The 27,123-nt window shown below is 42.7% G+C and overlaps 1 protein-coding gene across 1 annotated transcript in view; it reads left to right on the plus strand.

Moving 5' to 3' along the window:
* The first annotated feature begins 23,299 nt into the window (after window positions 1–23,299).
* Window positions 23,300–27,123, plus strand: part of LOC115166327 (membrane-associated guanylate kinase, WW and PDZ domain-containing protein 1) — a 193,975-nt gene continuing 190,151 nt past the window's right edge. The window contains exon 1 of the mRNA XM_029720235.1: window positions 23,300–24,163. Coding sequence (XP_029576095.1) covers window positions 23,866–24,163 — 298 coding nt within the window. The 5' untranslated portion in view covers window positions 23,300–23,865. The remainder of the gene's footprint in view (window positions 24,164–27,123) is intronic.

Genomic DNA, 27,123 nt, shown 5'->3' on the forward strand with positions numbered 1-27,123 from the left:
ATATATACACATACAGTGGGGGAAAAAATGTATTTGATCCCCTGCTGATTTTGTACGTTTGCCCACTGATAAAGAAAGGATCAGTCTATAATTTTAATGGTAGGTTTATTTGAAGAGTGAGAGACAGAATAACAACAAAAATATCCAGAAAAACGCATGTCAAAAATGTTATAAATTGATTTGCATTTTCATGAGGGAAATAAATATTTGACCCCCTCTCAATCAGAAAGATTTCTGGCTCCCAGGTGTCTTTTATACAGGTAACGAGCTGAGATTAGGAGCACACTCTTAAAGGGAGTGCTCCTAACCGCAGCTTGTTACCTGTATAAAAGACACCTGTCCACAGAAGCAATCAATCAGATTCCAAACTCTCCACCATGGCCAAGACCAAAGAGCTCTCCAAGGATGTCAGGGACAAGATTGTAGACCTACACAAGGCTGGAATGGGCTACAAGACCATCACCAAGCAGCTTGGTGAGAAGGTGACAACATTTGGTGTGATTATTCGCAAATGGAAGAAACACAAAAGAACTGTCAATCTCCCTCGGCCTGGGGCTCCATGCAAGATCTCACCTCGTGGGGTTGCAATGATCATGAGAACGGTGAGGAATCAGCCCAGAACTACACGGGAGGATCTTGTCAATGATCTCAAGGCAGCTGGGACCATAGTCACCCAGAAAACAATTGGTAACACACTACGCCGTGAAGGACTGAAATCCTGCAGCGCCCACAAGGTCCCCCTGCTCAAGAATACATATACATGCCCGTCTGAAGTTTGCCAATGAACATCTGAATGATTCAGAGGACAACTGGTGAAAGTGCTGTTGTCAGATGAGACCAAAATGGAGCTCTTTGGAATCAACTCAACTTGCCGTGTTTGGAGGAGGAGGAATGCTGCCTATGACCCCAAGAACACCATCTCCACCGTCAAACATGGAGGTGGAAACATTATGCTTTGGGGGTGTTTTTCTGCTAAGGGGACAGGACAACTTCACCGCATCAAAGGGATGATGGACAAGGCCATGTACCGTCAAATCTTGGGTGAGAACATCCTTCCCTCAGCCAGGGCATTGAAAATGGGTCGTGGATGGGTATTCCAGCATGACAATGACCCAAAACACATGGCCAAGGCAACAAAGGAGTGGCTCAAGCAGAAGCACATTAAAGTCAAATAATGAAAACTAAGGACACTAAAAAGGCCTTTCAACTGACTCTAAAAAACACCAAAAGAAAGATGCCCAGGGTCTCTGCTCATTTGCGTGAACGTGCCTTAGGCATGCTGCAAGGAGGCATGAAGACTGCAGTTGTGGCCAGGGCAATAAATTGCAATGTCCGCACTGTTAGACACCTAAGACAGTGCTACAGGGAGACAGGATGGACAGCTGATTGCCATCGCAGTGGCAGACCATGTGTAACAACAAATGCACAGAATCGGTACTTCCGAACATCACACCTGCGAGACAGGTACAGGATGGCAACAACAACTGCCTGAGTTACTCCAGGAACGCACAATCCCTGCTTCAGTGCTCAGACTGTCCGCAATAGGCTGAGAGAGGCTGGACTGAGGGCTTGTAGGCCTTTTGTAAGGCAGGTCCTCACCAGACATCACCGGCAACAACGTCACCTATGGGAACAAACCTACCGTCGCTGGACCAGACAGGACTGGCAAAAAGTGCTCTTCACTGACGAGCCACGGTACTCTGGAGCAGGATCGATTTGGAGGTGGAGGGTCCGTCATGGTCTGGGGCGGTGTGTCACAGCATCATGGGACTGAGCTTGTTGTCATTGCAGGCAATCTCAACGGTGTGCGTTACAGGGAAGACATCCTGACATCACCCTCCAGCATGACAGTGCCACCAGCCATACTGCTCGTTCTGTGTGTGATTTCCTGCAAAACAGGAATGTCAGTGTTCTGCCATGGCCAGCGAAGAGCCCGGATCTCAATGGTGGAAGTTTGGGGTGGAAGTTTGGGGTAACATCTCACAGCCAGAACTGGCAAATCTGGTGCAGTCCATGAGCAGGAGATGCACTGCAATACTTTTTGCAGCAGATACTGACTGTTACTTTTGATTTTGACCCCCCTTTGTTCAAGGACACATTATTCAATTCCTGTGGAACTTGTTCAGTTTATGTCTCAGTTGTTGAATCTTGTTATGTTCATACAAATATTTACACATGTTAAGTTTGCTGAAAATAAACGCAGTTGACAGTGAGAGGACATTTCTGTTTTTTTGCTGAGTTTATATACAGTACCAGTCAAATGTTTGTACACACCTACTCATTCAAGGGTTTTTCTTTATTTTGAATATTTTCTGCATTATATAATAATAGTGAAGACATCAAAACTTTAAAATAACACATCTGGGATCACTTCGTAACCAAAAACGTGTGAAACAGATTCTTCAAAGTAGCCACCCTTTGCCTTTATGACAGCTTTGCACATTCTTGGTATTCTCTCAACCAGCTTGAGGAGGAATGCTTTTCTCACAGTCTTGAAGGAGTTCACACACATGCTAAGCACTTGTTGGCTGCTTTTTCTTCACTCTCCGGTCCAACTCATCCCAAACCATCTCAATTGGGTTGAGGTCGGGTGATTGTGGAGGCCAGGTCATCTGTTGCAGCACTCCATCACTCTCATTCTTGGTCAAATAGCCCTTACACAGCCTGGAGGTGTTTTGGGTCAAATGATAGTTCCACTTAGCGCAAACCAGATGGGATGGCATATCACTGTAGATTTCTGTGGTAGCCGTGCTGGTTAAGTGTGCCTTGAATTCCAAATGAATCACAGACAGTGTCAGCAGCAAAGCACCCCCACAACATCAGGCTTCCTCCTCCATGCTTCTTCTTATTGGTGTCTTTTAGTAGTGGTTTCTTTGCAGCAATTCACCCATGTAGGCCTGATTCACGCAGTCTCGTCTGAACAGTTGATGTAGAGATGTGTCTGTTACTTTAACTCTGTGAAGAATTTATTTGGGCTGCAGTCTGAGGTGCAGGTAACTCTAATGAACTTATACTCTGCTGCAGATGTATCTCTGGGTCTTCCTTTCCTGTGGCGGTCCTCATGAGAGCCAGTTTCATCATAGTGCTTGATGTTTTTTGCGACTGCACTTGAAGAAACTTTCAAAGTTCTTGAAATGTTCCACATTGACTGACCTTCATGTCTTAAAGCAATGATGGACTGTAGATTCTCTTCGCTTATTGGAGCTGTTCTTGCCATAATATGGACTTGGTCTTTTACCAAATAGGGCTATCTTCTGTATACCACTCCTACCCTTTCACAACACAACTGATTGGCTCAAACACATTAGAAAGAAATTCCACAAATTCACTTTTAACAAGGCACACTTGTTAATTGAAATGCATTCCATGTGACTACCTCATGAAGCTGGTTGAGAGAAAGCCAAGAGTGTGAAAAGCTGTCATCAAGGCATTGGGTGGCATCTTTGAATAATCTAAAATCTAAAATATATTTTGATTTGTTTAACACTTTTTTGGTTTCTCCAAGATTCCACATGTGATTTCACTATTATTCTACAATTGTGAAAATACAATAGTAAAAATAAAGAAAAATCCTTGAAATAGTAGGTGTGTCCAAACTTTTGACTGGTACTGTATATGAATGGATGTATAGACATTGTGAACAGTATATGTAGTACAGATAGACTATGTAGTTTATCTGAAGAATTTGTAGGATAGAATAATATATGTACAGCAATAGTTTAATTGGCCTTGACTAGAATACAGTATATACATTCAAAGTTGGTAAAACTGATGTAAACATTATTAAAGTGACCAGAGTTCCATGTCTATGTATATAGGCAGCAGCTTCTAAGGTGCAGGGTTGAGTAACCGTGTGGTAGCCGGCTAGTGACTGTATCTAAAGTTGTATGTTTTCTGGGAGTGTGATGTCATGAGGAGAAGAAATGTTATGAGTTATCATTCTGTGTCTTGTCTGAGAGTTCTGTAATGTTTTGAATGTAAACAGACAAGGGGTTACTTTCAAGCAGAATTTCAGAGACTACAGACTACAGAATGTCAAATCAAATCAAATTTATTTATATAGCCCTTCTTACATCAGCTGATATCTCAAAGTGCTGTACAGAAACCTAGCCTAAAACCCCAAAACAGCAAGCAATGCAGGTGAAGAAGCACGGTGGCTAGGTAGAACTCCCTAGAAAGGCAAAAACATAGGAAGAAACCTAGAAATGAACCAGGCTATGAGGGGTGGCCAGTCCACTTCTGGCTGTGCCAGGTGGAGATTATAACAGAACATGGCCAAGATGTTCAAATGTTCATAAATTACCAGCATGGTCAAATAATAATAATCACAGTAGTTGTCGAGGGTGCAACAAGTCAGCACCTCAAGAGTAAATGTCAGTTGGCTTTCATAGCCGATCATTGAGAGTATCTCTACCGCTCTTGCTGTCTCTAGAGAGTTGAAAACAGCAGGTCTGGGACAGGTAGCATGTCAGGTGAACAGGTCAGGCTTCCATAGCCGCAGGCAGAACAGTTGAAACTGGAGCAGCAGCACGGCCAGGTGGACTGGGGACAGAAGGGAGTCATCATGCCAGGTAGTCCTGAGGCATGGTCCTAGGGCTCAGGTCCTCCGAGAGAGAGAAAGAAAGAAAGAAAGAAAGAAAGAAAGAAAGAAAGAAAGAAAGAAAGAGAGAATTAGAGAGAGCATACTTAAATTCACACAGGACACCGGATAAGACAGGAGAAATACTCCAGAAATAACAGACTGACCCTAGCCCCCCGACACATAAACTACTGCAGCATAAATACTGGAGGCTGAGACAGGAGGGGTCAGGAGACACTGTGGCCCCATCCGATGATACAAATCTACAGTAATGTCATAGCTAAGCTTTTGGTTGCCTATACGAAGAATCACAGTTTTTTGCTTCAAATGTCCTCTCATTCTCTCCTGACCCTGTTACTCAGGGCAGCATTGCCTACATTGAGTTGTTCCCATTAGTCTTGGTGACACATTTTGTCAGGCAGCTCTGGGGCACTCTCAGGAACGTCCGAACTTTGACCCCCAGGACAAAATGGATGCCCACTCACTTTCCCACACAACCCATCAAAATCTATGCGTCAATCCTTGGCCTTCCACCCCCTCCTCCGAACGTGGCCTCCACTCTTGGGAAAACTATTCACTAATACTTGCACCTCATATTTTATATAACAGCGTATACTTTTACATCATACTTTTCACACATCAGGTACCACCCCTTTATTGATAAAAGCAGAAGACTTGGTGTCAGGGGGTATTTCTAATCAGTTTACTCTAAGAGTATGTATAGTATAGTATAGTATAGATCAATTAATCCTCATATGAGATAATTCTGTATCCAACCCAAAGTGAGACTTTAATCCCGACAAAACAAAGTCGTTAAAAAAGGTTATCAGGGTAGCAGAAATTGCAGAAACCCAGAAGTTGAGACAATAGGACAAGGGTTTGTGCTGAAATTGCTGATAGACACAGTTTAGAGATGAAATCCAGACTGATCCATCAGGATAAGGGAGATATGAGGCAGAGTGAAGGTTGTTCGGCAAGGTTATTTTTCTGCAGAGGCTCATAGTTACAATGGAAACGGAAACAACCTCTACGAGGTCTGTGATTCTTCAAGCTGTGCCAACCTGCTCTCCCATGGCAGCAGTGCCGCTGTGACTCAGTCTAATTCATTTGTATATTCACAGCTCTTCTCTGTGGACCACTGTCACCTGGCCACATTGTTAAGAGGGGAAATATATTGTAGCAAAGAATAGTATAACAATGTGACAGAAGTTTTTATTTCATTTGGTATAGTACAAGCACCAGAAATGTGTGCCAAGAGTACTGTAAGTGTGCAATATATTTCTTCACCAGCAGGATGAAGCATTGCTCCTACAAATAGTATTTCTTGTTGGAATGACCCAAGCAATCTTGACTGTCTGTCTGACACATCTTTAGAAAACAGAGGTTTTCAGTCATCATTGATTCAACATCTGGTTGCCCGCTCATCAAATAGACATCTGCTGTAATTAATAAACGATGGGTTGAATCTTGGGGGAAGAGGGTCCAGATATCACATGTTGTTATACCTTTTCCTGTGCACACATTGTAGAGCTCCTCTGATTTCATTACCTGTGACTCTGATGTATTCACACACTAAGCAAAACACAGGGGAGGCCATGCAGTGTGTGTGTGTGTGTGACCTGTAGACAATTCTCTCACCTTTTTTCAAGCCCAAAGTAATCATCTCTCTCTCGCTCTCTCACCTCAAAGTCAGAGAGACGGCAGTGTGTCATCCAGCTGACACGGACTGATAGACCTCTAATCCATTTACAGCAACATGGACACCAAAGGCCTCTGTGCTACCAGGTGGGTGGATTACAGGTTTAGACAACAAGTCAGTGTGTCGACCAGAGATAAATATACAATAAGATACTTGGGCAGTAGGCATACAGTGGGATGTTATGAAGCTATAGTCAAAGCATTATTTTCATGAATTGAATTGTGCATGATTTGTGCATCCTCTATATCCTCATTCATAACCCACAATAATGTAGGTGCATTGCAGGAGTGTTGCTACTCAAGCAGCGTCCTTAGCGGCAGCCATTAGAAACCAAACAGGTGTTCCATAAAAGCAACATGTAGTAAACAAGACAAAAAAGCCATGATAACAAATCTTGTTTTCCACCATGTAAGCAACACTACAAAGTCTCCAGGTCCATCGATCTCTATACAGCCAATTGATATTTCATCACATCGCTGCTGCTGCTGTAGCTGTACTGTTGTGTCCAAGGCCTAGTTAAATGTGTGGATAGGGCTTATGATGGTTAATCCTTGGATTCATACATCTTGTTGACAAGCCAATTTATTTCCTATTCATTTATACAGTCCCTGGATAGCGTGCATACATCTATATCTACACTGAGTGCTTGTTTTCATTTCTCTGTGAAAGTGGCCTGTTGGGGATGATTATGTCGAATAAACAAAGTAAAGGGGCTACTGTGTGTTTGAAAAGGATCAGAAATACATAATTTAGCATTCATTATATAGTGTACATTATGTACTTTTCATGATGTATGTGAGAATGGTGTATATTTACTGTGTGACCGTGTGTGTGTGTTTGTTTGTGTGTGTGCTCATGCATGCGTGCACACATGCTGTCACGGTTGTCGTAAGAACGGGACCAAGGCGCAGCATGCATAGAGTTCCACATCATTATTCCAAAGTGAAACTTTGCAAAACAAAATATATCAATAAACGACCAACGAAACGTGGCACGCATGCACAAACACAAAACAATATCCCACAAACAGAGGTGGGAAAAATAGCTACTTAAATATGATCCCCAATTAGTGGCAACGATTACCAGCTGCCTCTAATTGGGAACCAAACCTAAACACCAACATAGAAATTTTAAACTAGAACACCCCCTCGTCATGCCCTGACCTACTAGACCATAGAGAAACAAGGGCTCTCTATGGTCAGGGCGTCACACATGCACATGTCTGGCCCTGTATGGCTCTGTGCACATCATCACTGTGTCATCACACACAGGGCGATATAAAAATACCCCATTTTTAAATAAAGAAGTGAGAAAAGCTCTGAGAATCAAAGTGTTTTTTTGCTTCACCAATATCTGACCCCCGTTTCATACATGCAGACAATTAAAACCAGCTAAAAACATAAAGCAAAATGGACCCTGGACCAGTTGGGCCTACTGTATATCAAATGATCAAACAGGTACGAGACGTCCATTCTGAAGAGTGTGTGAGTGGCGCCCCCTGTGTGAGGAGCATTGGTACTGACCTGCACCAATAAAGACAAAAGCACTCTAGCCACACTAGACATTGCATTAAACACCTGTTACCTCTCCCCATGTTCAGCTTCAGCTGTAAGCAGAGACATTGGAGAGCTTCAAAGAGCTTGCCGAGCAGCCAGAAAACATGATGAGGATGAGAGGAGTTTCATATTTGGAGAGAGAGAGCGAGAGAGAGAGAGAGACAGAGAAGAATATCTTAATGTTGTAAATCTATAGGGCTGCTCTGACTGGGATATCTCCAATCCCAGGAAAATATTGGCATATGTTTTTCATGTGCCTTTTCAAACTAAATGCATTAAAATACGCTTGTCTGAAATGTAGATGTACCTGAAATATCTTTGTGACTGTCTTGACGATTGAAGTGTGCTTTCCTAAATCACATAATGAAGTCTTCAAAGAAAGGCAAGCCTTGTCTGTCACTTGACATGTTTGTCTACTGGATATCCAAGAATGTACTCATTTCTAATTGGCTTTCTGTCTCTTCCTGGACAAAACATCCTCCATATCCTCCCTCCCTCCCATCCACCAAACATCCTCTCTCGCTCTTCACAGGCAGGCCTGACTGACCATGACAGGTCCTGACACATCATACCAGGTAAAACCTCAAGGAAGAAGACAATGTAAATCTCTGTCACTGTCAGTATTCTTTGTGTAATAGTAATTTGAATGACCAAATCCGTGTGACCAAGGTGTATAGAATGAAGGACAAATTAGATATACAAAATACTCACTAATTACAGCACCCCAGGACAAATGAATTGATCCCTGATATGAGTGATGTATGAATAAAGCACTCACAGATAATATGTGCTCTATGTCTCTCTAACTCTGCAGCCATAAGAATACATTGTTTAAAAATGAATAGACAATAGTTGTGTAGTTTGAAAAGATCATTTATAAAGTCTACATCAATACGTCTGCATAAAAATAAGGATACACAATAACCATACAGTCTACTAGATATGTCTCCTCTTCACATTTTTCAAGGACTTGCTCTAGACATATTGTAGGAAGTGGCTTTTCCAGCGTTCTATAAACACAATTATCCGCTTAGTAAGGTTTCCTACAACCAGAATCGCCATACTTCCCCAGATTGACAGTTGTCAGGTGGAGGGTGTCACAGTGTAACAGTGTGAAGAAGCCTTGAGGGCAAATACGCCACTCATTTCAAAACGAGGCCTGCTATTCACACCCTTGGGGTTCCATAGAGAGGATATTAAAATATGAATTGTGGGAGCCTGGGTTCATTATCATATCATTATTGCATATTAGCACAAATTAGCATACATTAATATTCTGCCCAATGCTGGGTTAGTTTGACCTTTGATCCCAGTGGAGCTTTGGGGGTATATCCAAAGATGATGGAGTAGAAAACCACACTCGAAAAACACACAAAACACACACAAAAGGCATTGTGAGCGTTTTGCAACAGAATTAAAGCATACATCTTGAATGAGGCCATTTAGGTCAACCAGAGGATAATAATGTGATCATTAGGCTGAGTTTCTGTACAGCACTTTGTGACATCTGCTGATGTAAAAAGGGATTTAGAAATATATTTGATTTATTAGTACGCTGTGGAATTTCAGTTGTGGAATTTCAGTGGTCAGCTCTGTCAACCAATCAGTGATTGAAGTGAAACATCAAGAGATGTCTATGGGTGTTAAAACCAGTTCACATCAAAGCCCCAATAGTCCTTCAGAGACTGCTGTGAAAGAAAATAGCCATCATTTGTGGGGAGACTTTGGGAGCACCTCACTGTGTGAGGATTGGACCGACTCCAGGCATAACAAGAGGTTCAGGCACCTCAAAGAATTCTAACTGATTCGGAACAGCAGGATGAACGGAGAGAAATAGAGGGAGGAAAAAGAGGTGTAGTATTTATGGACTGAGCATGAGGTCTGAGAGGGAGGAAGAAGAGGTGTAGTATTTATGGACTGAGCATGAGGTCTGAGAGGGAGGAAAAAGAGGTGTAGTATTTATGGACTGAGCATGAGGTCTGAGAGGGAGGTAAGCCTTATGGTACTTATGGACTGAGCATGAGGTCTGAGAGGGAGGTAAGCCTTATGGTACTTATGGACTGAGCATGAGGTCTGAGAGGGAGGTAAGCCTTATGGTACTTATGGACTGAGCATGAGGTCTGAGAGGGAGGTAAGCCTTATGGTACTTATGGACTGAGCATGAGGTCTGAGAGGGAGGAAGAAGAGGTGTAGTATTTATGGACTGAGCATGAGGTCTGAGAGGGAGGAAGAAGAGGTGTAGTATTTATGGACTGAGCATGAGGTCTGAGAGGGAGGTAAGCCTCATTGCTGGCAAACAATTAACAACTGTGGAAATGGGTGTGTGTGTATGCACCTGTGTGTGTGCATGCACGTGTGTCTGTGGTTGTTCAGAGCATAGAATGGGGTGTCTTTAGAAGTTTGTATGGTCCTTGGGCAGAGATAAGTTTGTCATAGGAGGATGTAGGTGTTTGCATGAAACATCCAAGCCTCCTCTGTAACCAGCTTGCCTGGTAGAACACTCCCTCAACATGGTGAATGGAACCCAAATGTTCCTTCCTTCCAGTGCTGAGACATTCTCTGTCCCTAAATGATATAATGTGGCTCACTCTGCTCCTCTTGTGTGCCACACGGCTGGGAAGCAGTGAAGGGGAAGGCTGAATGCATAGGGAAAGATCTACTTTTGTACGCCTGCAGCCAAGCGAACAAGCGGCTTACGTAAAGGAGAGGGGTAGTAGAGGAGCAGTGTAGAACATCCACCACATGGCAACCCATGTTGCTTTGTCATCATGTGCTCTTGCTCTTTCTCCTTTTCCCGTTCACACTTTCTGTCTCTAACGCACACATTCTTTCTCTTTCTCTCTCGCTATTTAATCAGTGGGCAGAAACGTTACAATATACAACCTCTCTCCATTCCAACACTCTCTCTGTGCAGCAGTACAACATGGTAGCAGCACAAAACATGGTACAAACATTATTGGGCACAGACAACAGCACAAAAGGCAAGAGGGGTAGAGACAACAATACATCACGCGAAGCAGCCACAAGTGTTAGTAAGAGTGTCCATGATTTAGTCTTTGAATGAAGAGAAAACTGTCCAGTTTGAGTTTTTTGCAGCTCGTTCCAGTCGCTAGCTGCAGCGAACTGAAAAGAAGAGCAACCCAGAGATGTGTGCGCTTTGGGGACTTTTAACAGAATGTGACAGGCAGAACAGGTGTTGTCTGCCTCTCTCTCTCTCTCTCTCTCTCTCTCTCTCTCTCAATAATCAGCTGACACTAATGTCCAGACTATAAGGATTTAACAGTCAAACTGCAGAAAAGGGTTTTTCTCACATTAGAAATTCTCTAAAAAAAGTATCTGAATAGTGAGCATCAATATCAACATTAGGGAATATATTGTGTATTCCTTTACGTACTATGCACTCTTATACAAAAAGGTGCTACTAGAACCTTAAAGGGTTCATTGGCTGTCCCCATGGGATAACCCTTTGAAGAACTATTTTTGGTTCGAAATAGAACCCTATCTACAGAGCGTTCTACATGGAACCCAAAAAGGCTCCACCTGGAATCAAAAAGGGTTCTCCTATGGGGACAGCCAAATAACCCTTTTGGAACCCTTTTTTTTTAAGAGTGTGAGCCCAATATGCAACCACAGAATTCTGAAACTAGCTGCCTGAAACTAGCTGCCTGAAACTAGCTGTTTCACTAAGAATGGGTTAAGAATGTATAGCTAATTCCTGAAAATTCAGCTGGAGCCTTGTGCATTATTTAAGAGATAATTAAACCCTAAGGCCATTTGATTTCCCTCAGGTATAGAAGACTTATGTTCCTTATTATTTCACACAACACCAATAACATGTCCCTCTAATACGGAATGACAAATGTACTTCTAAAGTACTTAGCATTTTAATAAACAGCAACTGCATTGTGCTGAAATCAATAATAGTTATGCAATGGTAGACTTTGAAGTGCTGAAGTTTTTTTGGTTTCATTGCCATGGTTATAGGAGAACAACAGTACAGTACATTCAGTAAAACTAAATAAAAACACCACTGAGGATACAAACATACCAAACTGACAATGATACATTTGACTCCTGATAAGAGTACTAGAATAGAACAAAGTGTCCATAGATGAAAATGATGACAAAGGACACAGATAACGTCACACACATACAGGCCTTATTGATGATTGAATCTAATGAAACACCTTGATCCGGCCTTGTGTGGTCTCTGGTGTCACCTGGGACAGGTTTCACGCATTCCTTTACTCCGAAGCACCACAGATCGATAGATGCTGTTTGACTTCCTGTTTAATATTTAATCACTATGCATTGATTGGTGGACGCACAGCATTCCAGAGGTTTGACACTCAATTACTGTCAGTCATAAAGCTAAATAGGATGGCTTACACAATACTGTACGCTTTGTAATGTTCTTTTCACCAGGGTCTTTATTATACACTGGCCTTAGTGTTCACTAAAGTAATGTGTTTGTCATTATTAAACAGAATGTGGGTAAACCAATAATGTGTTTATTTATTTGTTCCCACATTAAGTTGTCCCTGTTGTTTACTCTGGTTGCAAGTAAATAAAACAATAGATTACTTAATGAAATTCCACTAACACAATGAATTATGGATGATAAATCAATTCAGATGTCATTGAGTCAATATTCAATATTGATGTAGTGTGGCAAGACAGTTCTAGCTAAGACAATGAGACTGCAATAGCAGATGAAGAGACATTGTCGACCAGCGTGTGTATGAAACAGGTCACACACCAGCTGTCACATACCAGCAGTCAGAGGGCGTCATTGCCCCATAAATGGGTGACGTGAAGTGGCCAGCAGCAGTTAGCTAGTGGACTCTGACCCCGTCAAAATGTCATGTATCATGTTACTGGCAGTGCCCATACTGCTTGAGGAGAGCGATAGAGAGGCTGCCATAGGAAATAAAGGGAATCAGCGTCCCCTCTATATAGAGATGTTAATACATCACAGAGTTCAAACATCTTAGAATCCGGAATGGAACGCCCCACCAACTCCCTAACCTACATGGGATGCACATAAAATGAACAACAAAGGAACACATTTTCTCCTGTACTAATAAGGCAACTGGTCTAACAAGACCCAAGTTAGAGCCCTTAAAACGATAGCTGAGGCTGTTAAACAGAACATAATTTCAGGCATGTGTAATAAAAGCAAAGGTGAGTTTGTCAAGTCACCATGCATGCTCACAGGATATGAGAATATGAAAAGGAATGGAAATATGCCTTCCATGCAATACGATCCAGGCCACTGCTCTCACAGCCTGTAGTATTTTGGAATGAGTGACTGTTATCTGTACTTCAAAGAACATGCCTACCCGTTATGAAATGGCAAGTTGAGGTCTCTTTTTCCGGGAATCCCTTGGAAACCAGTAAGAAATTAGGTCATGAGGTCAGAGGGAGCTTTTCCCATAGTGAGCAGTGTGTGCATCCCACCTGATCCCAGCTACAGTACAGTAAGTAATGTGCCTTGTGCCAAGATACTGTTTTGCCCTTGCTAACATACTGTGACTTTATACCAAATGTAACAAAAAAGCTTAACATTATTGTCATCTATCACCCACCAGGTGTCCTTAGAGAGTTCCTCAATGAGCTTGACACCTTGATAAGCTCATTTCCTGATGATGGCTCACCGCTCTTCGTACTTTGCAACTTCGACATCCTGATGTCTGCCTTCGATTAATTTCTTTCCAACTCTCTCTTTCCCCTCCTTGCCTCTTTTCACCTCACCCTTTCCCAGTCCCCTCCCACTTACAAGGCAGGCAAAACACTTGACCTCATCTTTACTAGAGGCTGTTCACCTAGTAATATCATAACAACCCCCATCCAGGTCTCTGATCACTACGTTGTTTCTTTTTCTGTCTCCCTTTTGACATCACAATCTTTGCGCTCTCTCTCCCACTACTCTCTCCTCTTCTGTCCTGCACTACATAACTAAAAGTATGTGGACACTTCCACATCAAACATCTCATTCCTTTGCTGCTACAACAGCCTCCACTCTTCTGGGAAGGCTTTCCACTAGATGTTGTAACATTGCTTCCATTCAGCCACAAGAACATTAGTGAGGCCTGGCTTGCAGTCGGGGTTCCAATTCATCCCAAAGGTTGAGGTCAAGGCTATGTGCAGGCCAGTCATGTTCTTCCACACCGATCTCGACAAACCATTTCTGTATGGACCTCGCTTTGTACACGAGGGCATTGTCATGCTGAAACTGGAAAGAGCCTTCCCCAAACTGTTCCCACAAAGTTGGAAGCACAGGATCATCTAGAATGTCATTGAATTCTGTAGCGTTGATTTCCCTTCACTGGAACTAAGGGGCCTAGCCCGAACCATGAAAAACAACCCCAGACCAATATTCCTCCTCCACCAAACTTTACAGGCACTATGCATTTGGGCAGGTAGCGTTCTTCTGGCATCCGCCAAACCCAGATTTGTCCGTCGGACTGCCAGATGGTGAAGCGTGATTCATCACTCCAGAGAACGCATTTCCACTGTTCCGAGCACCACTCCAGGCAACACTTGGCATTGTTCATGGTGATCTTAGGCTTGTGTGCAGCTGCTCGGCCTTGGAAACCCTTTTCATGAAGCTCCCGAAGAACAGTTCTTGTCCTTATGTTGCTTCCAGAAGAAGTTTGGAACTCGGTAGTGGGTGTTGCAACCAAGGAGAGACCATATTTTTCTGTGAGCTTGTGTGGCCTACCATTTCGCGGCTGAGCCATTGTTGCTCCTACACATTCCACTTCACAATAACAGCACTTACAGTTGACCGGGGCAGCTCTAGCAGGGCAGAAATTTGACAAACTGACTTGTTGGAAAGGTGGCATCCTATGACGGTGCCATGTTGAAAGTCACTGAGCTCTTCAGTATAGCATGGCTGTGAGCTTGATTTTATACACCTGTCAGCAATGGTGGTGGCTGAAATAGCCGAATCCACTAATTTGAAGGGGTGCCCGCATACTTCTGTATATATAGTGTATCATCTCTCCCTCCTGTCTCCTGATTCTGCCTCTTCAACCCTACTCTCCTCCCTTTCCGCATCCTATGTCTCGCAGTGTCCCCTTTCCTCCCAGCCAGCTCAGCCCTCCCCTCCTGCTCCGTGGCTGAGTGACTCATTGCGAGCTTACAGAACAGGGCTGCGGGCAGCTGAGCGAAAATGCAGGAAAACTACATTTCCGGAGGACCTATAATCCTTCCACTCCCTCCTCTCTACCTTCGCTTCCTTTGTATCCATTTTCTATCACTCTAAATTTCAAGCTTCTGCCTCTATCCCTAGGAAACTCTTTTCCACCTTCTCCGCACAACCTTAATCATTGTCAGCTACTTTGGAAAGAATGCTGACGACATCCACTTCTCATTCACTCAACCGAGACTGCTCTTCTCTGTGCCACGGAGGCTCTCCGTACTGCCAAAGCTAAATCTCTATCCTCTGTTCTCATCCTCTTAGATCTATCTGCTGGCTTCGGCACCGTGAACTATCAGATCCTCCTCTCCACCCTTTCAGGGCCGGGCATCTCAGGCTCTGCACACCTAGTGAACCCAGTGACATCATCAGAGTGGGATGTATGTTTGTTGTTGTTGAACGCTGTTGAACGCCGAAACTCAAACCTGTCGAATGCTGAAACCTGAACTAAAGACCTCAGTTTAAAAGCTGACAGTGTTTTTATATACTTTGATTTTATTTTGAATCATGCTGGTCTGTTGGGATAAATTGCTGGGAACGCTGCTATCTATCCCAGGATCCTGCCAGATTCGGTATAGGGGGAGAGACACGAAAGCCCAGCAAGCCTAGCTGGCTCAGCTGTCTCAAATGGAGGCTGCTGTTGAACGTTTCCAACGTTGCAGGAGCTACGTTTACTTTGCTTTGTTCCGGGACAACGTGGACCGCGTTGACTTTCAATGTAGCAACTGCTTGCTTGCGGAACACTACAGGTGCAAAGTAGCTACTCTTAGCAAGCAAGTAGCAAACCTACATAAGCTATTGGGGAACCCACCCACGCCCACCTACTTTTAATTTTTCTTCCACCCCAGTAGCCAGACACCGCTCTGGCCTGGTGGAAGTTTTGCCGCCGTGTCGACTCTCCACAGCCGACTGGCCGGTAGTAGGCAGGGTTCCATCCCCGAAGGGTTCTCCCCCTTCCCTGGAGAATGGAGCTGATCTCGACCCAACCAACCAACCAGCCATGGAGGTACGTCACTTGCAGTGGAAGTCAAAGAAGGCGTCCTCTGGCAACGGGGGTCTCCATGGAGATGTTGAGCCCGGAACTGACACAGACCAGAAACAGCTTTGCCTCCCAGGATCCAGAGGTTCCGGCGCCTTCATCCGTGGTGGCTTCCCAATCAAGATCGGATCCGGAGGTACCTGCATGTTCGTCCTCAGCTCTGTCTTCCTCTCCGGTGGCACCAGAACGTGAGGCTGCCTGAGAGACTGGCCCATTCAACATCACCAGCTGTCATCATAGGCAGCTCTATGGTGAGAAACATCTTGGTCCCTAAGGCAAAAACCCTGTGCTACCCAGGAGCACGAGTACAGGACATAACAAGGATGCTTCCGACTGCTCTACAACAGATGCCGGGAGTTGACACTGTCGTAGTCCATGTGGGTTCAAACGGCATCTGCAGGCTAGCTCAGAACATTTGAAAATTGATTTTAAAGAACTGATTTTAGCATTTTAAGACTCCAAAAATGGCAAATAATTTCAGGTCCAGTACCATCATTGGGCCGCGGGTGTGAAAGATTCAGCGGACTGCTTGCATTACACATCTGGCAAAAAGACTACTGTAGCTCTGCTGGAGTCACTTTTATTGATAACTTTGACACCTTCTGGAAACAGAAGATACTCTACAGGAATGACGGAGTCCATCCAAATCTTCTTGACTCCTGGACTCTGTTCACGCATTTCAAGGCTGCGTTGAAACAATGACTGGTAAATAATCCAAGACCACCTCAGTTAATCCCTACCATTGTGACGATGAGTTGTCATAATACTCCATCAAATGTACATGATCTTAGGGGCATTGACAAACACAATGTAAGTCATTTAATTTATGTACCCATAATTGCACCGAATACATCTGTTTGTCCTACAGCTATTGTAAGCAGTAATCATGAGCCTATAAACCATTGTTAGCACTGAGGCGGTGTGCAATAGTAGGAAGACCACTTTAAGCAGCTCACCCTGCACTATCAGTATGAGTAAGTCTAACTCTGATAAGCTCCCCAGTAAAGCATTAAAAACAATCAAGCAACCCAGAAAAGTGCTAAAAATAGCCCGTATTAACATATGTAGCCTAAGAAGCAAGGTCCATGAAGTCAATAACTTGCCTGTAACAGATGCCATTCATATTCTGGCTATCTCTGAAACTCACTTAGATAATACTTTTGATGATACAGTGGTATCAAAACATGGTTATAACATCTAACGAAAAGACAGAAATGCCAACGGAGGCGGTGTTGCGGTCTATATTCAGAACCACATTCCTGTAAAGCTTAGAGATGACCTAATGTTAAATACTGTTGAAGTAAAATGGCTACAGGTTCATCTGCCTCACCTAAAGCCTATTCTTGTGGGAAGCTGCTATAGACCACCAAGTGCTAACATTTACATTTTAGTCATTTAGCAGACACTCTTATCCAGAGCGACTTACAGTAGTGAATGCATACATTTCATACATTTTTTGTTGTTGTACTGGCCCCCCATGGGAATCAAACCCACAACCCTGGCGTTGCACACACCATGCTGGCGTTGCAAACACCATGCTCTACCAACTGAGCCACAGGGAAGACTGCTAGCAGTCAGTATCTGGATAATATGTGTGAAATGTTTGATAATGTATGTGATTGTCACGTCCTGATCCTAGTAAGATGTAATTTTCTATTGTAGAGTAGGTCAGAGCATGACAGGGTGTTTGTGTTATTCTATGTTTTCTATTTCTATGTTTAAGTTCTAGTTTTTCTATTTCTATGTTTGGGTTGATCTCTAATTGGAGGCAGCTGATCCTCGTTGCCTCTGATTAGAGATCATATTTAAGTAGGGGTTTTTCTTCCTGGGTTTTGTGGGTAGTTGTTTTCTGTTTAGTGCATTTCACCTGATGGAACTGTTGTTGTTTTGTTCTAGTGTCTTCATAATAAAAGTGAATATGAGCACTATACACGCTGTGCCTTGGTCACCTTTATACGACCCGCGTTACAGTGATATCACCAGAGAAGTATATTTTCTGGGTGATTTAAATATTGACTGGCTATCATCAAGCTGCCCACTCAGGAAAAAGCTTCAAACTGTAACCAGTGCCTGCAACCTGGATCAGGTTGTCAGTCAACCTACCAGGGTAGTTACAAACAGCACAGGAATGAAATCATCAACATGTATTGATCACATTTTTACTAACGCTGTCACGTCCTGACCAGTAATAGGGGTTATTTGTATTGTAGTTTGGTCAGGACGTGGCAGAGGGTATTTGTTTTATGTGGTTCGGGGTGGTGGTTTGCTTAGAGGGGTGTTTGATTTATTATTTCCGGGTTTTGGGTTATGTTCTATATTCTCTCTAGTTTAGTATTTCTATGTTAGTAATTGGGTGTTGGACTCTCAATTGGAGGCAGGTGTTTTTAGTTGCCTTTGATTGAGAGTCCTATATATAGGTATGTGTTTTGTTTGTGTTTTGTGGGAGATTGTTCTGTGTATAGCCTTGTGCCTTACCAGACTGTTATTCGTCATTGTGTTTTGTGTACGTGTTTTTTTTGGTTTCCCTTCTTTTCCTTAATAAAGAAGATGAGTACATACGATCTCGCTGCGTATTGGTCCGACAATGATTTCTCTTTATCTTCTGACGAAGAAGATTGTGACAAATGCTGCAGAAATTTGCTTTAAAGCAGTATCCAGATCCATAGGATGTAGTGATCACAATATAATAGCCATACCTAGGAAAATCAATGTTCCAAAGGCTGGAATATAGTGTATAAGAGGTCATACAAGAAGTTTTGTAGTGATTAATATGTTGATGATGTAAAGAATATTTGCTGATCTGTGGTGTTTAATGAGGAGCAACCAGACACTGCACTTGACACATTTATGAAACTACTTATTCCAGTTACTAATAAGCACGCACCCATTAAGAAAACTACTGTAAAAACTGTTAAATCCCCTTGGATTGATGAGTAATTGGAAAATTGTTGAGAGGGATGAGGCAAAAGGTATGGCAATTAAGTCTGGCAGCCCAACTCATTGGCAAACGTACTGCAAATTTAGAAATGTGACTAAACTAAATAAATATAAACTACACTATGAAAAAAAATATATATAAAGAATGATAGTAAAAAGCTTTGGGGCACCTTAAATTACATTTTTGGAAAAAAGCTAACTCAGCTCCTTCATTCTGTAACATCTGCTTCCAACTCACACCCTAAAACACATAGATCCCCTGAACGCAGCTCACTTTCAAGCCCACTTTCCAGCTCACACTCTCAAACACCTAGATCCCCTGAATGCTGCTCTCTCTCCAGATCCCAATCACCTGAATTCTAATCACCTGTTCACACACACCTGTATGTCATTATCACACACTATTTAGTTCAGTTCTTTGCACCCCATCACTGTGAGGTATTCGTTCTGTGACACGTCTTTCAGAGCTCTGTTTTTCCCAGTGATTTAGTCCTCCCGTGTATGATAGTTTTTGCCTGCCTCACTAACGACGCCTAACGACGCCTAATGACTACGTTACTAGCCTTTTCCCTGCCTGTACTGTTGCGATTTTGGACCCCCTGTGTATGACCTTCTGCCGTCCCCTGGACCCAGCTACCTGCTACCTCCTGTGGTCCTTTGCGCCCTGCGCTTGAAACCAGCTCTCTGTCTCCCCTCGTGTTCACTACACATTCATTGAATCAGATGGCTAATTCATTACAAAGCCCACTGATATTGCAAACTTTTTCATTGGCTTCTTCATTGGCAAGATAAACAAACTTAGGGATGGCAATCCAGCAACAAATGCTGACACTGCACAACAAGTATAACGGACCAAATTATGAAAGACAAGAATTGTACTTTTGAATTCCATAAAGTCGGTGTGGAAGAGGTGAAAAAATTATTGTTGTCTATCAGCAATGACAAGCCACCGGGGTCTGACAATCTAGATGGAAAATTATTGAGGATAATAGCAGACAATATTGCCACTCCTATTTGCCACATCTTCAATTTAAGCCTACTAGAGAGCGAGTGCTCCAGGGCTGGAGGGAAGCTAAAGGCATTCCAATAGCCAAGAATAGTAAAGCCCCCTTTACTGGCTCAAATTGCTGACCAATCAGACTGTTACCAACACTTTGTAAACTTCTGTAAAAAATGGTGTTTGACCAGATACAATGCTATTTTACAGTAAACAAATTGACAACAGATTTTCAGCATGCTTATAGGGAAGGACACTCAACAAGCACAGCACTCACACAAATTACTGACTATTGGCTGAGAGAAATTGATGATAAAATGATTGTGGGGGCTGTCTTATTAGACTTCAGTGCAGCTTTTGACATTATTGATCGTAGTCTGCTGCTGGAAAAACATATATGTTATGGCTTTACACCCCTGCTATAATGTGGATAAAGAGTTACTTGTCTAACAGAACACAGAGAGTGTTCTTTAATGGAAGCGTATCAAATATAATCCAGTTAGAATCAGGAATTCCCCAGGGTAGCTGTTTAGGCCCCTTGCTTTTTAAAATTTTTACTAACGACATGCCACTGACTTTAAGTAAAGCAAGAGTTTCTATGTACATGTATGACTCAACACTATACACACCAGCTACTACAGCAACTGAAATGACTGCAACACTCAACAAAGAGCTGCAGTTAGTTTCAGAGTAGGTGGCAAGGAATAAGTTAGCCCTAAATATTTCTAAAACTAAAAGCATTGTATTTGGAACAAAATACTCACTAAACCCTAAATCTCAACTAAATATTGTAGTAAATAATGTGGAAATTTAGCAAGTTGAGATGACTAAACTGCTTGGAGTAACACTAGATTGTAAACTGTCATGGTCAAAACATATAGATGCAGTAGTAGCTAAGATGTCTATAATAAAGTGATGCTCTGCCTTCTTAACAACACTATCAACAAGGCAGGTCCTACAGGCCCTAGTTTTGTCGCACCTTGACTACTGTTCAGTCGTGTGGTTAGGTGCCACAAAAAAGGACTTAGGAAAATTGCAATTGGCTCAGAACAGGGCAGCACAGCTGGCCCTTGGATGTAAACAGAGAGCTAATATTAATAATATGCATGTCAATCTCTCCTGGCTCAAAGTGGAGGATATATTGACTTCATCACTACTTTTATTTATGAGAGGTATTGACATGTTGAATGCACCGAGCTGTCTGTCTAAACTACTAGCACACAACTTGGACACCCATGCATACCCCACAAGACATGCCACCAGAGGTCTCTTCACAGTCCCCAAGTCCAGAACAGACTATGGAAGGCACACGGTACTACATAGAGCCATGACTAAATGGAACTCTATTCCACATCAAGTAACTGATGCAAGCAGTAGAATTACATTTAAAAAACAGATTAAAAAACACCTTATGGAACAGCAGGGACTGTGAAGCAACACAAACATTGGCACAGACACATGCATACACACACACACACACACACACATACACACACTATACATACACATGGATTTAGTACAGTAGATATGTGGTAGTGGTGGAGTAAGGGCCTGAGGGCACACAGTGTGTTGTGAAATCTGTGAATGTATTGTAATGTTTTAAAATTGTATAAACTGCCTTAATTTTGCTGGACCCCAGGAAGAGTGGGGATCCATACTAAATCAATACAAATACACTCTTGTACTGCATCCTACCTGGCAGCCTGCGCCTACCATGTGACATAGAGAGGATCTGTGTCAGCACCACGTACTGGTGTCCCCCATGAGAGAACTTCTACCTCATCCTTATTTTGAACCTGTGAGGAGTTCAAAGTAGACCAAACTGATGTAAAAATAGATGACTTTATAACTCCAGAGGGTTTATGAAGAGACACAGCAGGAGTAGCCTAGGCCCGCTTTAAAATTACATGAGCTTGCAAGCATTCATTTGAAAAATTCCTACATTTTAGTTTCACAGTGCATTAGACTTGTGTATAGATAGAGGCACTGTGCAGTAATGGCCGTGTCTTTTCAGTCCCGTGACATTATTTATGAATAAAGAGTAAAGGTCCTTAGGGGGATTAAAGGTCCAAGGCATATGTTTTTCTCTCAATATCATAACAATTGCAGATGCATTCCAGGATCTTAAGCACAATAAATCATAAACTGGATTCATAACATATGACACGAAATCCTATGATATCATACAAATTGCAAAATTCTTCAAATTATCATATCACACAAAATGGATAACATAATACACAAATAGATGACATTGTAAACAAAAAACAGGGACCTGTTTAGGCTCGTGAGCACCGCTTTCAACACTAGTGGCTGAAATTATACAAATGTTCGAGAGTGCATTTTTAAGTACTTTACTGTGAGTGTTTTCAATTAAAATGGTCAAAAATGAACAAAAATAACTTCTTAGCAAAGAGCAATTTCTCAAGGAAGACTTTTGCTATGACTGTATGGGAGTGTTCTGAGTGGGGAGGGGAAAAACTTAAACTAGCTGTTATTGGTTCAGTGGTTTGGAACTCTTTCTTATTGGTCTATTAACTAATTTACCGCCTGGTGATGTCACCAGGCAGGCCAAAACTTCATCCCACCAAAACAAGCTGAAATTTAAACTCTTACATTAAAAGGGCTTTATCATAATTTCCAAAGTACTATTCCAACCTCATAGTGTGGATATAGACTGAAAATAGCAAACATTAGGAACACCTTCCTAATATTGAGTTGCCCTCAGAACAGCCTCAATTCATCAGGGCATGGACTCTACAATATGTCGAAAGTGTTCCCATGTTAACTCCAAGGCTTCCCACATTTGTGTCATGTTGGCTGGATGTACTTTGGGTGGTGGACCATTCTTGATACACACAGGAAACTGTTGAGTGTGAAAACCCCAGAAGCGTTGCAGTTCTTGACACAAACCGCTGCACCTGACACTTAAATCTTGCCCATTCACCCTCTGAATGAAACACATACACCATCCAAGTCTCAATTGTCTCAAAGTCTCCCCCTTTCATCTACACTGATTGAAGTGGATTTAACAAGTGACATCAATACGGGTTCATAGCTTTCACCTGGAATCACTAGGTCAGTCTATGTCATGGATAGAGGTGTTCTTAATGTTTTGTATAATCAGCGTAAATATAAAACATAAAACACGTTTTTGACTGCACTGGTCCTTTAAACCCACTGTGGATGGCTGTAATCCTGTTTACAAGGCAGACATGTGTGTGGATAAATAGAGAGTCGAGCATTAGGACCCTGTAATAATAGGTGTAGTAAGGAGGATTTCCCTTATCCAGTGCGCTCCTGTGGGAGACAGGCAGGATGCATGCATTCCCTTTACTATCACCAGAGCACGATCGCAGGAACAATATAGGATGAACTGTCATGTTACCTGCTTAAAGGCGCAGCGGTCTGTGTGAACAGCTTTTTCGACTCACAGGACAGGTAAAAGTAACTATTTATGAGAGGGTATTCTTGAATAAATTAATGGGATTAAGGGTCAAAATAGGCTACTGTGGCTGGAGATTAAACAAATGCGGGGTCTTGACATTAGTGAAAGTAAAGCAGGCAATCGGAGTTTGGATTAGATCGACTCCTGGGATCAGGTAGCGTGCATGTTAGGCTATTAAAGAATATGAGAAGCCAACAACAACAACATCCGAGTATTTGATCCTAATGTGTAGACCGGACAGCTGCGCCAGAGGAACATTATGGTTTAAAATAAGAGCGAAAATGATCCCATCTGAAATCAAGTTCAAACAACCGAAAGTTTTCTGGGTTTCGAAAGTGACTATGTGTTATGTGTCACCTGTTTTTTGAGTCCTCCTGTGGTACTAACAGGTTTGGTCCTTATTATCATGTCAAAAGTAATCCAGAAGAAAAACCACTGGATCACCAAAATTACTGAGTGCGCGATGATTCGGGACGCTCACGGGGTATTGAATGTGGAGCTGCGCGGTGGCGCGGAGAACAGAGAGTTTCCCTACATCGGGGAAGTCAGAGAGGATGTGTTGGTTCATAAAAACGGACAAATGTTAGAGGGGGAGTTACTGCTGGAAGTTGAAGGTCTCTCGGTGTCTGGATTACCCCTCTATGACATCTGGACTCTAATGAAGAGTTGCAAAGGTCCCCTCAGGTTGAAAACTGTCCGACAAGGTAGGTGTTCCAATCTGTTCTAAAGTATGTGCACACAACTTTTGTTGATCAATTATTCAATGAAAAACTGGGAAATGGTGGGATGGTGACCTTGCCCTGAACAACCCCCCCTTCTCTCTCTCTTTCTCTTATATTCACACACACACACACACACACACACACACACACACACACACACACACACACACACACACACACACACACACACACACACACACACACACACACACACACACACACACACACACACACACACACTGTTTAGTCAAAGGAGAGAAAGGGCCCAGAGGAGAATGATTTTGTTACTGACAAGTGACATGAGTGATTGTTATAACCATGGAACAACTGAAACAGTACAGTCAGCCATGTTAAAAGTGAGAGGAATGTGACACTTTGGTAATCTTGTTTTCAGCAGCACAGGGTCACTGCTTGACATAAAGCCGCTGTGACAGTTATCCAGCTTTTGTTTGTCAGTTGCTGGCCTGGCAAATAGAGCTAAAATCACCTAGAGTCAGAGATTAGGCCACGCAAACTGTCTGGATAAATTAGTGTAGTACAGTCACTACACACAACCACCCCCCATATTCTCCAAGTTATGCTCTACCCCAACTCCTCCAAGATTAAAAAGTCTGAAATGTTTCAACTTGCCTTAACCAAAAGGTATATACAATATCTTACATCTCACAGTTTGCTCTTTTATTCTCATACCAATTTAACTGTGTCTCATTTAGTCAGTGGAAGAGAGAGCAGTTTAGTGTAAGAGAATAGCTGTCACACGCAGGCCTTCCCTGTGGCTCAGTTGGTAGAGCATGGTGTTTGCAACGCCAGCATGGTGTGTGCAACGCCAGGGTTGTGGGTTTGATTCCCATGGGGGGGCAGTACAATGAAATGTATGAAATGTATGCATTCACTACTGTAAGTTGCTCTGGATAAGAGCATCTGCTAAATGACTAAAATGTAAATGTTGTTGTGGTCCCATAACATACATGAAGGGAACTCTTGTGCGCCAGCTGTGTGGTTAGTGAGAAAGTGCATATTGCAAATGTATGCTCCCTTACTAGACGTCTGATAAATCTGTGGACGGCGTCGGGCCGCTCACAGGGGCCGGATCTTCCAGGAAGTCATCAAACGGAGTCTCTCGGACCTTCCGTTTAATAAAATTTTCACATTTTGGTCATTTCTTTGCAGTCCCGGATTATTCCACGGGAGGGCGAACGGAATCATATTGCAAACATAACGTATATCACCGATCACGACGCGGCTTTTTCTCCTAAACGGAAAAGAATTCGGAGATGAAACTCGGTCAGCGTGGGTTTGGCATAATGGACAGTTGGCCCGAATAGGATGGAGTCGAGGTCTCGACGCTTTTCGAGTTAAGGCTATTTTTCTGGGATTGAAAGTCAAACAGGAAAATAGAGTGCTGATTTGACCGCTTCACATCAAACTACATGAGCCTACGGTATCAGGAGAAAAGGAACCATGCATTTACCAATGTTCATTTCAGAGAAATTGTACAATGGCACATTGGTGATATTCAACAATAGGTTTTTTTTTTCAAAAAAGTTACATATCCAGTTGCAGCGTGTTCAGATGAGTCCGTTAAGGAGGGTTTCGGAGCTCTGTGAGATTTCTGTGATTTTCTGAAACAACACACACTTGTTCAACCCTCTGTAAATAAGTCAGTTCTTAACATAAAGACTTAAAACTCAATATTCTATAAGAGCCTAACGTTCAGATTCCTGTGTCATCCAGAAGTGCCTTAAAATGGTGTCATAGGGGCTGTTTTGAAGGGTTAAAAAGGTCAGATCTTTCCACAACTTCATATGTGTGACTAGGCAACCCTCATGAACTGTAAATCAGTCATTTATCCCATCAGATGTCAAAGAAAAGCTCTCTCACACACACACACAGCAAGGACGGAGTGACACAGTGAGGTGCTTAACAGCAAAAAATATCGCCAAAGTTGACATGATGAATCATAATGCAAACGTAACTCGCAATATTGCAAATGTAACGTGCATTTGCAATATGATTCAACAGCAATAAATATCACCAAAGTTGACATGATGAATCATATTGCAAACGTAACGCTCAATATTGCAAACGTAACGCGCATTTGCAATATGATTTAACAGCAAAAAATATCACCAAAGTTGACATGATGAAATCAACACAATGAGCGATAGAGAGGAACCACAGTCACTGCGCGGCCATCCCCAATTCATCGGGACAGTCAATTTTGCATTTCTGCGGTGTTTTTGAGCATGCCAAATTCGTGATGTTGAGATCCATTGAAACATATTGCAAATGCGCATCCGTGCACATGGTGACCCGAAATGGGTTACCAGGATTAATTTTTTAGAAGGGTTTTAAATGCCTTTAGGGGGGTGCAAGGGGTCCACGGTTGGGTAGGGAGCACCTTCCATCAGTGCCCATCCAGTATGGGGCGCCCCTAGTCATTTTGGACATTTTTCAAAAAAATCGCTAAAAAATGACAGTCCCACTTCTCTCATGTCACCATCAAGCCATGGAGAGGAACCACATTCACTACACGGCCATCCACAATTCATCGGGACAGTCGATTATGCATTTCTGCAGTGTTTTTGAGCATGCCAAATTCGTGATGTTAAGGCCCATTGAATCATATTGCAAATGCGCATCCGTGCACATGGTGACCCGAAATGGGTTACTGGGATTAATTTTTAGAAGGGTTTTAAATGCCTTTAGGGGGGTGCAAGGGGTCCACCGTTGGGTAGGGAGCACCTTCCATCAGTGCCCATCCAGTATGGGGCGCCCCTAGTCATTTTGGAAATTTTTCAAAAAAACTCAAAAAAATGACAGTCCCACTTCTCTCATGTCACCATCAAGCCATGGAGAGGAACCATAGTCACTGTCCGGCCATACCGAGATCATCTGGACAGTCAATTATGCATTTCTGCAGTATTTTTGAGCATGCCTAA

Source organism: Salmo trutta, chromosome 28, assembly GCF_901001165.1.
Source record: "Salmo trutta chromosome 28, fSalTru1.1, whole genome shotgun sequence".
NCBI classification, from domain to species: domain Eukaryota; kingdom Metazoa; phylum Chordata; class Actinopteri; order Salmoniformes; family Salmonidae; genus Salmo; species Salmo trutta.